Source organism: Stenella coeruleoalba (genome assembly GCF_951394435.1).
Source record: "Stenella coeruleoalba genome assembly, chromosome: 7".
Lineage (NCBI taxonomy): Eukaryota > Metazoa > Chordata > Mammalia > Artiodactyla > Delphinidae > Stenella > Stenella coeruleoalba.
This window is the reverse complement of record NC_137153.1, coordinates 110957835-110970090: the sequence shown is the minus strand read 5'-3', so window position 1 is coordinate 110970090 and position 12256 is coordinate 110957835. Positions and strand designations below refer to the sequence as shown.

The 12256-nt window shown below is 40.0% G+C and overlaps 1 protein-coding gene across 2 annotated transcripts in view; it reads right to left on the bottom strand.

The window, feature by feature from the left end:
- RABGAP1 (RAB GTPase activating protein 1) overlaps window positions 1-12256 on the bottom strand; it is a 159591-nt gene that overhangs the window by 20918 nt on the left and 126417 nt on the right. For both annotated transcript variants that reach the window (XM_079928051.1, XM_079928050.1), the window contains exons 16-19: window positions 10425-10550; window positions 9676-9819; window positions 7267-7308; window positions 6878-7006 (exon numbers count right to left, since the gene is read on the bottom strand). In XM_079928051.1, the coding sequence (XP_079784177.1) occupies window positions 6878-7006; window positions 7267-7308; window positions 9676-9819; window positions 10425-10550 (441 nt within the window). The remainder of the gene's footprint in view (window positions 1-6877; window positions 7007-7266; window positions 7309-9675; window positions 9820-10424; window positions 10551-12256) is intronic.

The following is a 12256-nucleotide window of genomic DNA, read 5'->3' as shown; positions in this document are numbered from 1 at the left end:
GATGGAGAAAGAATGAGAGGGGCTGCTGACCTTGGTGGGAGTGAGGTAGTACCGTCGGCCAGTAAGAACTTGGACAGACCAAGGCTTGAGTCCTGGCTCTGCAGATGACTTACTGTGTGACTGAGGGCAAGCTGCCTTATCTCAGCCTCAGGGTCCTCATCTGTGAAAATCCCAACAGTCCTTATGAGAACTACTGTTATGAGGATCACATGATATAAAACACAAAAAGAGCTAAGAAGAGTACCTGGCTGGCACACAGTGAAGTCTTTTTAATAAAGGGTGGCTGTAACATTATTATTATCTGCTTTTCTTCTCTGAACATGTGCTGCAAACAATGAGCCATTTAAACAAAGTCCATTTAACACAGAAGAGTAGGAAACAGGCTGCTGATAGGAAATATTAGGAGTTGATTCTGAAGTTTGGTTTAAAGTCCCTGCAAGGGGCTTCCCTGGTGGAGCAGTGGTTAAGAATCGCCTGTCAATGCAGGGGACACGGGTTCAATCCCTGGTCCGGGAAGATCCCACATGCCGCGGAGCAACTAAGCCCGTGTGCCACAACTACTGAGCCTGAGCTCTAGAGCCCACGAGCCACAACCACTGAGCCCACGAGCCACAACTACTGAAGCCCGTGCACCTAGATCCCGTGCTCCGCAACAAGAGAAGCCACCGCAGTGAGAAGCCCGTGCACCGCAACAAAGAGTAGCCCCCTCTTGCCGCAACTAGAGAAAGCCCGCATGCAGCAACGAAGACCCAATGCAGCCACAAATAAATAAATAAATTTTTAAAATAAATAAAAAATAAATAAAGTTCCTGCAAAAGTCAAGAATCCCTGCTGGGCTGGACTCACAGAAAGTCCAGGGCAGGTGGGAGGTTGAATGTTAGTAGCTCTGCGTGGCAGGATTGGAGTTATGTTGTGTGGGTGAGTGTGTGGGTAGGAAGAGGTCTGGCACATTAAGGAGATCCTGACCCCAAAGTCCTCGTTGCTAAATAAAGAAATCTGACACAAGTCCATGGTTCTTTTTCAGTTAGTGATTACAAGAACCTGAGATTTACATAAAAGTTTCAAGATAACAAGCTACCTCTACATCTACTATTTTCTTTAATCATCAAAACGACTTTCTGAGATGCGTACAGCAGGGATTATCACCCTCATTGTACTGGGGAACTGAGACCTCGCTAGGTAAAGTGACTTGTCTAAAGTAAAGGACCCAGACTGTTCAGCAGCAATGCCAGCACAAGAATGCAAGTCTGGGGTGATTCTTGTTTTTTACCCATCTCTGTAGCATGCCCAGTACTGAGCACAGTATATTCTTGGCATAGAAAGCAATCTACAAATGCTTGTTGACTTGAACTGACTTAAGGAAAGCAGATACCTGGGCAGAGGAGATCAAAACAGCCTGGGCCAAAAGAGCACTGATGTGTGAAGGATGATGATAATATCATCAGAAGAGCAGCCACTACTTTAAAGGCATCGTCTTATTTCTCTCTCTACAACCCTGCTGTGCTAACCTACCTTAGTTCACAAAGCAGAGGCAGAGCCAGCTTGAGAGCCAAGGTTTGTGGAACTCCACTTGAAACAAATCAACATTCTATTTGATTTCTCAGCCTTTTTATTTAATTTATTCAAACAGTTCAGGCTCACACTCCCTCAAAGATAACTAAATAGAATTAGGCATCCTTGTTCTACCATCAGAGTATTTTTCTAAAATGCAAGAAGCAAATTATTAGCAGACGAATCACATGCAGATAAGGACCAAGGGAGAGGAACTCATTAAAATAAAACAAGAAGGTAGTGAACACTGCTACCCTTGCAACAACCAGCAAACTTTAGGGTTCAATGCAGAGAAAGAGAGAACCCACTCAGAGGCTTCCTCATGAAATCCAATTCTAAAAGGTAGGAACACGTAAAGATATCTTGTAAAACTAGCCAGGTCTAGTTATAAGGAAAATGGAACTCAGCTACAGTGTACAAAAGGTAAGTTTCAACACTGACATAGAGACTGAGTTACCCATCATTATATGATAAATATCACCAAAAGTGGACCAATAGAAGTAGCTCTTGTCCCATTCATTCAATCCCTCAGGCACAGTAAAGCACAATGATGATAAGCATTGACTTTAGAGTCTGAAATTCCTGGGATCTAATCTCAATTCCATCCCTGACTTTGTGCCCTTTGGGAGTTTTCTTCAGTTCTCTAACCCTCAGTACACACATCCATAAAATGACCTCATATGGTCACTCTAAGGATAAATTCACTATGTGTAGACACTATACAAGCTTCTGTGAACATATCAAGAAAAAAGACTGATGAAGTCACTACAAACACAGAAGTTAAAACCCAAACCCACACTAACTACACAAATGATTTGAGCAGAGAATGAAGTTCAAACTAGTGCTGCTTTTAGGCTCATGAATAAAAACATGCCCTGAGGGCAAATATCCCCAAATGCCAAAGAGTTTTCTGTTTCTCCCAATAGCAAATGGTCAGGATTACATTAATTGACAGATATTACTATTTGGTTTTTGTAATAATATCTTTTCTTACAGGTAGTTTGAAGCCTAGCATATTCACTTTATGTTTGACATAACAAATTCCAATGAAGCCATGGTTCAGAAATTCCATTTCACATCAGGCAGGATTCTACAGCCAAAGGGTCAAGTATTCAGATTTGATCTAAGAAACCCACTGAGCCATCTCTTTTAGCATAGTTCCTGCTGCTTCTAAACCAGCTTCACGTATCAGACTTGTTCTCAAAATTCCTGTATAGACACACAAAGAAACAGTTGCTCTCACATATTTCTTGAGTTAAAACTTAAAAGACCTAATTATTTTTTTCCCATTTCCCTCCACTAAAGATGATGCATGGCACAGTTATGGGTATGAAAGGGCTGTGGAGCTCCTAGGACCATTCCCGATCTCCTGAACAATCTATTTAAAGTGAAATTCCTTTTAGATCTTATATCACAAGTGGAAACAACTTTTCCATCTCAGGTCACTGACCCATGGAGGGAGAGAAATTCAACAGACGGCTATATGAGTTTTGATGTATGTATGTATGTTGTTAAATTTTAGATTAAGAGCAGGGGTCTAAAACTCTGTAAGAAATAAAAAAAAAAATTCGGTCCCATAATAAATTAAGGAGAAGAAGGGGAGAAGTAAAAGGGAAGAAAGGAGAGAGAGGAAAAAAAAGGAGAGGCAAGTAAAGACAGATACTGGGAGAGATTGATGGAGAAAAGGAAGACGCAGGCACCGAGAGGACAGTGGACCTTTCTGGGCAACAGACCCACCTTGTGGCCATTGCAGATACTGCTGCACCAAACTTGGTTCCTGCCGCCTTCTGAAATAAGAGGCCATGCAACAGGGCGGAAAGCCTTGGGAGCACGCAGTCAGAAGGCCTGAGTTCCAACAGGGCTTTTGTCACTGCCCAGTCAGTATCAGCCGGGTAAGTCACTTGGCTTCTATAAGCCTCAGTTTCCATACTTGATTTGCCCTTTGCACCTCACAGGGTACTGTGAGGAACAAATGAGATTCTTATAAAATCTGTACAAATACTGGAAATTACAACACTGTAACTGCTAAAACACAACAAAAGACAACAACAAGAATAGGTATCTGCTTCCTGGACTGGCATGTGAGGTAAAGCATTCCCTATTCCCACCTTAATTAGGAAGTACAACTGAGAAAACTGAGTCACAACTTTTTTTTTTAATTAAAAAATAATGGAGTGGGATTGAATGAGTTACAAGGCCAATGTTCCTTTCTAAATTCTACACCAAGAAATTCAGAAGCGAGTTTCCAAAGCATTCACCTAGCAGGAATCCCGTTTTCCATGGCTAGAGGGTCTCCAAACAACCAGAAGATACTATGCACTCTCTGTGCTGACTGAGGCCCTCCTCCATCATGCAGTCTACGTAATGCAGGGCTCATAGCTGAGCTTGCCAATGATTTCTCTTATTTTTGAGCTAACAAATTATCACTGTGACTGAAGTTCTTTGCCAATAATTGGCTCAACTATTGCCTATATCGCCTTTAATATTTTTTGGTGTTAAGTATAGCTGCCAGAGTGAAACTAATCATCACTAACTAAACTGTACACACCATATCCCACCTTTTAACAGAAAAAGCTCACTCTCTCATGTCCTGGTGAATCTGTAGGCTTTCCGTGATGAGTCAATTTCAAGAAAAATTACTATTTTTCTCACCTGAAACCATGTGCAAGTAGGGGAAATCATCCAAAGTGTACCCTAGCCATGCAGGGCTCTCCAAGACCAAAAGGAATTACGTATCTAAGCAAATAATAACGTGTGCTGTGCGGCCTTGTCTACCTTAATTCTTTGGAAGGAAAGGCAAGGAAAAAGACATTAGACACCTCCCATCTGGACTTTGGAAATAAAGAATCCATTTATTATTAAAGTGTTTCAAGCTAATGAAAACCCAAAAGGTAAACCTTTAGCTAGAAGCTATTTTTAAGCCTTGCCCAAATCCATGTTAACTTTTCTTTGTAAAACACTTGGAAGAAGCTCAACAGAATATTCATTTATTCACTCATTCAACCAATATTTACATGTCAGATCCTGTTCTTGTGCTGGGAATTCAGCAATAAACAAACGAGATAAAGTCCCCTCTGTCACAGGCTTAATTCCAGCATGGGGACAGGGGGCACGCAGATAATAGTCAAACATATAAAATAATGTTAAGTATCAATAAGTGACATGAAGAAAATATGACAGGATAAGGAGATAGGGTGTAAAGAGTTGGGGGGAGCTGCTACTTTAGACACTGTAATCAGAGAAGTCCTCTCTGATGACATGATCATTGAGCCTAAGACTGAATGAGGTGAGGGTGAAGCCATGTGGACAGCAAGGAGAACAACATTACAGGCAGAGAGACCAGCCAGTACAAAGGCCTGCGGAGGGAACATGCTCAGCATGTCTGAGAACAGCAAGGAGGCCAGGGTGTCTGAAGTGGAAAAGTGTAAGGGGGAAAAGTAGTAGTAGTTGAAATCACACTGTCAGAGGTGAGATGGTGCCAGGCCTTGCATGCCAAGGCAAGAACCTGAGTTTTATTCTGAGATAAGAAGCCATTAGTGTTTTAAGCAAGAGAGAGATGAGATCAAAAAGAGTCTGGGAGGAAATCACTGTGGAAACAGAAGGACCAAGGAATCGACTGCAATATTCCAGAAGAGAAGTGATGAGATGGTTAGACTTGGGCATTGGTGATGAAAGGGTTGAGAAGTGATCAGATTCAGGATATATTTTGATGATAGGGCTTGGATGTGGAATATGAAGATGTTAAGTGTGAAAGAAAGAATAGAAGAGGATGGTATCAAGTTTTCAGGCCTGAGCAATGAGGTCCCACAAACTGGAGATGGGGACACTGAGGAAGAAGCAGGTTTTGGAGGGGAAGAAATCATAAGTAAGAGTCAGCATCCTTCTGTATGCTAAACCAGGTTGGGACAGAAAGCAACTCCAAGAAGCTCAGAGCTCATTTGGCTGTGTGCTGTGTGCAAACCCATCACTGGTGTAAATGTTACTGAAAAGAGTTTGTTTCTGCTTGAAAAACCAGGGAGGAAATAATCATAGTAGTAGCCATTATTTCTTAAACCCTTACTAATTATCAGGCACTAAGGTAAGCACTGTACAATCCTCACACGTAAAAACACTTAATCACAGTACCTAGCACATGGTAAAATATCATTAAATGTTATCCATAATACTTGTGAAGGATGTTAACATTTTACATTGAACGATAACTTTAATGATTATTTTAATTTCTAGAAGTTCTATTTCCTTTCCCTCCCCCCCAAATCCCCCATTCACTTTATATCATGATTCCTATTTTTTATCAGGCTAATACGTAGTTTTTGTATTCCTGCTTTTACAAACAGGGTGGCCATTCTGAAGTCCTAACTTTATGCAGAGATTTCAGTTTCATTTTGGGGCCTCCAGAAGGCCCCAAATCATGTCTTGTCTTCGTGAGTAGTGAAATCCTAATACCTGCCTCTGGTTCTATATTCCCTTGGAATGCTCTTTTATTATCACACACAATACACTGAGCCACCTTGTTTAAGGCACCTGGGTATTTCTCTTTTTTCTTTCAAGTTCATCCAGGTATTTAAACATTTCTTGGACTATACTTTATTTAGCATCTCCAAATGTTTAAAGAAGGGTAGCCTGAGTTAGCTCAGTCTGACATATAACCAGAACCAGAAATCCAATATTACTTTACAGATGAGGAAATTGTGCCTTAAATAGGTGAAATAACTTTGAATTCAGATCTCTAATTCCCAGTCCGTACTCTAATTCAGTAGATAGTGAAGCTTCTCTCCTACCACATCTGCCCCTGACACACTGATCACAATTCTACCCTCTGGAGACACACTGAGTAAATATGACAGTCAGTCTTTTATGCACCCTATAAGCATCTCAATACAGCTATTTATTCTGTCTCCCATTTGCCTCCACCTCTCAAATTCCAAACTAAACTCCCTCAATTACTTTTTCTTCTTTAAAAACAAAACTTTTATAACATGAACACAAGGAGATTCTTCTTTTTTTTTAACCTTAAAAAAATGATACAAATCATAAATGCTTCACTGGAAGTGATAAATAGTGAATAAGTTTCCTTCATGTATTACTACTTTCATTTTAGGGAATTTCTGACCATAACAACAAATACTGAAAGTTAAAGGACAGCACAGTAGAAATCATGAAACCTGATATTTAATTCATAGGCTGTAATATATATGAAAATATTTAGAAAATTATACAATACAAAAGAAAACATTATTATTAATGTACTATAAATGTTGACAATTTGATCAGGAAGAGTGAGACATTAACAAAGGAATCTAAATTAATGCAAAAATGATTTTACCTTCATGTTGCAAGCTAATTCCATCAGTTTTTTTGCATTTTCTTCTGAGCGATATCTCTTAGGAAGCTGAACCCTGAAGAACTTCAGCGCACCTTCAAAGTCTGTCAATAGTAAGTCATCTTTGGAAGTCTTGAAGAAAGAAGAAAATACAACCATGTACAGAAAGAGTTTTCTGCTATGAAGGTGCCCAAGAAGGATTTTATAATCCCAGCACCTTTATAATCCCCAGAAGATACTTTGTAGCCTTTGCAGAGCTACTTGCACATATCCACTGTCAGGGACAATGCTAGAGCATAGTGGCTGTTCAGAATGAGATTAAGACCAAGATATTGCAAGTGCTGAACAAGGAATACCAGATAACCCAGCTTACAAATAAATGTGTACTGTACCTTTAATAATCCAAGGGCGACGTTAAAAATAACACTTATTCCCTAAAAGAAAACACAGAAAACATTTTCAGTGTTTATATATGGATTATTAAAAGCTGTTTGTCTTCAGAATACCCCACAATTTTTAGATAAACTGTAAACACTTAAGGAATGAATCTTGAAAATATCTTGGGGAAAAAAATCACAGGGCAACCACTGAAAAACCACTTAAGGTAGACCCAGTCTCCCATTTTTTTGAGAGAAGAGCTTTTCTAGAGCTATTCTCGCAATTCAAGAATGCTTTTCAAAGTATTCTATGCTTCCGAACTAAAACATTAGAGTCATAAAATTGTGATCTCTCAGGAAGTAACTCCTGGTGGCTCTTCCTGTATTCTATACTGCTCACTCCAAGTACAACAATCACTCTGTCCATGAGCCCTAGGACCCAGAACTGAATCTGCTCAGGGTTCCCTCTGATCTGCCTTTCTTAATCTAATCATTCTAGGAGTAGTGGGGCAAAGGACAGCTCAGGTGAGGCCCTAAAATCTGCTGACAGTGTTAAACTTTTAAAGTTTCTGGGCCTCAAGTTCCATAACAAATAGTCTCCCAATGGTTTTCTGAACTAATTAGTTGAAAAGTTTATGTAGGTTACTTAGCATGCCACCAGGCCCACAGTAACTACTTAACAAATGGTTGTTTATAATAGTGAAAAACTAGACAAAGGTTTGAGATTAGGAATTGGTTACATAAATTATGATATATCCAAAGAATGGGATACTTGGCATTAATTAAGAATAATGGGGCTGGGCTTCCCTGGTGGCGCAGTGGTTGAGAGTCCGCCTGCCGATGCAGGGGATGTGGGTTCGTGCCCCGGTCCGGGAAGATCCCACATGCCGCAGAGCGGCTGGGCCCGTGAGCCATGGCCGCTGAGCCTGCATGTCCGGAGCCTGTGCTCCACTACGGGAGAGGCCACAACAGTGAGAGGCCCGCATACCGCAAAAATAATAATAATAATAATAATAATAATAATAATGGGGCTTCCCTGGTGGTGCAGTGGTTGAGAATCTGCCTGCTAATGCAAGGGACATGGGTTCGTGCCCTGGTCTGGGAGGATCCCCCATGCCGCGGAGCAACTAGGCCCGTGAGCCACAACTACTGAGCCTGCGCGTCTGGAGCCTGTGCTCCGCAACAAGAGAGGCCGCAATAGTGAGAGGCCCGCGCGCTGCGATAAAGAGTGGCCCCTGCTTGCCACAGCTAGAGAAAGCCCTTGCACAGAAACGAAGACCCAACACAGCAAAAATAAAATAATTAATAAACTCCTACCCCCAACATCTTCTTTAAAAAAAAAAAAAGAATAATGGTATATCTGAAATGCTGTTTCTTATAATGTTTCAAGCTAGATAGAAGATACAAATTTCTTAATGGATTTTTATACGTTTTGAATATGGGATAATTAAAAATAAGGATGGTATACATGTGGAGGTGTCTGTCTATAGATAGTCAAGTATATGAGATAAAAAGAGGTTACCAGATAGCATATATAGCATAATGGTATTTTTACGTATTTTTATATAGATATAAAACCATAATATACATTATTACATAATATTCCATATGAAAAAAACTGTTCCACATAGAAACTACACATACACATATATGAAAAGGCAGAAAGAATATACACCAAAATGTTAAAAGTAGTTTCCCTCTAGACTGGGATTAGAAGTATTTTTAAATCTTTTTGCTTACAGTTTCTATAACAAACATGTATTATTTTTGAAATTAGTTTTTTCTTCTTAGGCACACACACCCCCTAAAACCCAAAACTAAGCTGAGGCAAAGATTGTTATTTACTATAATATCTATTTTCTTTCAGTAATAGACCCCCAAGTTTTAGCAAATTCCTAGTCAGCTTAAATAAAAAAAAAACTCCCCTTAGAAGCTAGGTATGGTCAGGTACCTAACTTTTGGTCAATAAGAGGTTAAGAAGAAATGCAGGTGGAAATTCCAGGAAATGTCTTTTAAAAGAGGGGATGCAACCTCCCCGAACCCCTAAACCCCCTAGCTTAAATATAGAGACACAGTGGCTGGAGCTCTAACCAGCCATACGGAACAGAGTTGCACTCTGAGGAAGGTAGGTTACTGCCAACCTTCTGATTTCTTTTACATGGGAAAGAAAAATAAACCTCTACTTTATTTAGTCACTGTTATTTTGGATTTCTTCAATGCAGCCAAACCTAACTAATACAAATGTGCTTTTTTTAGCAGAGAGCACCTTTGACAAAACATGATTATTAGCATCAGCCCAAGGAAGAGGAACTTAAACCTGGATTTTCCAGCAATGAAATAAAATAACTGAGAAGAACAAATTCTGTTTTAACAGAGGTGACACAGGAAGGACACTACAAACAAAAGCCAAAGTGTGATACGTACCTCACATAAAAGCAGGTCGATGATATGGAAGACCATGTAGAGAGGGAATTTTGCAGTGAAGAGCGTAAGAAACCACTGGGAGGCATACATGTGTGCTTCAAGGCTTATATCCAGGAAGTGGTTGTACAAGTCAGGAATGTATTCCTGAAATAGCAAACTAATTAGTCTTGGGCACATATGCAGCTGTTGAACTCTCACTCAGGAGGTTCATAAATCTGCCAGAAATAGGCCAAAAAAGTCACATATTTGTGTTTTTCTAAAAACTGCCAAAGTGCTGAGAAGAACACTTATCATCTGGTATTAAACTGGCACTCAGCTCTCGTTTCCAGTCCACAAAGTAGCTCTGAAGAGGAATCCCCAAATGGTGACAAATATTTGGAAGGACAGTTTTTCTTTCCAAGTTATGAAATGTTTGGGAAAGTTTGTTTCACTTTTGTTATAAGATTTCTAACCAGTCAGCTTCAGAGCCTTGGTGAATATTTCTTGACTGAGTTTGCTGTGTTAAAGGCTCCTACAGTCATCTGATCTTTTGGGTGTTTATGAGATTGAAAACCCGGCTCACACCCGTCGGGTTAACACCGTATTAATCGTGGCATCATCGTTACATAGAGAGAAATGAAAAACCTAAAACCTGTCCTTAACCCTGGAGGGCTAGAAATCACCCCTGCTCCTTGGCACCATTTCATCAATCCCGCTCTTCCCAGTCTTGCGTTCCTACTGGCAAATGCAAAGCTGGATTCTCTACTTACCTGCATGAGGCGCTCCAACTGGTAAAATTTGCAATGCAAATCTTCAAAGTTTTGCTTGAAAAGTTCCCTGAGACCATAGTCAAACATGATCTTGACCAGAACACTGAATGCCTGTTCCTCAGGCATCTGTAACAGACAGGCAAAGAGGGAAGGGGTGGGGGATCAAAAACATATACAGAAGTTTCCTCAGTATATTAAATTTATCCTTCAACTCTCCTATCTGAATACTAGGTAATTTAGTGATATGCAGTAACTCAGATCTCAGCTGTGTTTTGTAACATTCATTCATTCAACCAAGAAATATTTAACAATGCCTACTCTATGTCATACACTGTTCCTGTTCTTGAGGAGCCTCTCATACAACCAGTATACAATAGCTGTACAATGCCTAGTTAGAAAGACCAGTGGGAACACAAGAACAAGAAAGCCTGGGTCTTCCTGAGGGAGCCAGGAACAGGCTTCATAGGGAGGGCAGGACTTGAACTGAGTAGGAACAGGTCTATACTCGAGTATATGTTCCATCTTTCCCAAATCATATGACCTTTGTTAAATCATTTTACCTCCTTAACTGGTATTTCATTTTAGTAAAAATGTTTTTCTTCCTCACTGTTACTAAAAACATGGTTAGTTACAGAAGAACTTTATGTATTCTAAGGTTTGAAGAAATGTTTAAAGTATTACAGTAACGCCTGCAGTAATACTTAAAATAGTACAAAAACCTCCTTTACTTCACTTCTATTTACAGATGTTACTCACTTATACATCTTCCACAGCTTTATGGAAAAATATCTCCTTGAGAACCGGGCAAAATGTCTAGTTTTCAAAATAGAAAAAGAGCACTGGAAATATTATTTAAGGCATGACATGACTGTAGCAAGCCTTCCAAATGTCAAGAAGGTGGGTGGGCTTCTGTCGAACAAGATGATGGAGGTGGGCTGAGCAAAGAAATAACTGGGAATAAAGCAGAGCTAAAGAGCAAATCAGACTAAGTAATAATGAGAAAAGGATAGAAAATTATTGTTGGAAAGGTAAGGGCATTTGGGGCAAAGGACCAGGCCTTTGAGGTCTTTACCATGGCAGGCAACTTCACTCTTCCACTCACTGAGGGAGAGACTTGGTCTGCCCAGAGTGGCATTTCTGATGTTAGGTAGCACACCTGCCCTTACTCGGAAACAAGCACTTATTTTAACACGATGGCAAGCAGCATAGAGTTCAAACCAAGACACTGGGGATTTCATCGGGAAACTCATTTTAAAAGGGTTGTGACATTTAAATGGGGATTAATGTCCTTGCATGAAAATTGAGAACAAAGACGAACCACATAGACTTGTGAGACTCTGAGATATAAAGTCTGATTAAAACAACAAAACAAAAACTTAAAACTTGACTTCCTGAGGATGTGTTAATTAGCTTGTGAGAATCATTTCACAATGTATAGTATATCAAATCATCACATTATACACCTTATATATACACACACACAATTTTTGTCAATTATGATGTAAACAAAGCTGGGGGGAAAAAAAAAACTTGACTTCTTTATCAGTGTCATAGCTTTATCGCATTTTTGCATGCCTACCAATACCAACAAGCTAGGCTCACAGTAAGAAGATGCAAAGTGGTTTTGTTTTACTTGTATTACAACCTACACGAAATGGCTTAAACCTCTTCAAAAGCTTCCTGTTCTTAGAGAAACAAAATCTAGACTGCGTGGCCTGGTCTCCACAGCCCTCCTCGAAGCTAGTCTTGACCTCCCTAGCTCCCTCCCCCTATTCCCCATGGCTCGTGATGCTCCTGTCACACTGCCTTTCTTTCAGTTCCTTCCAGATGCC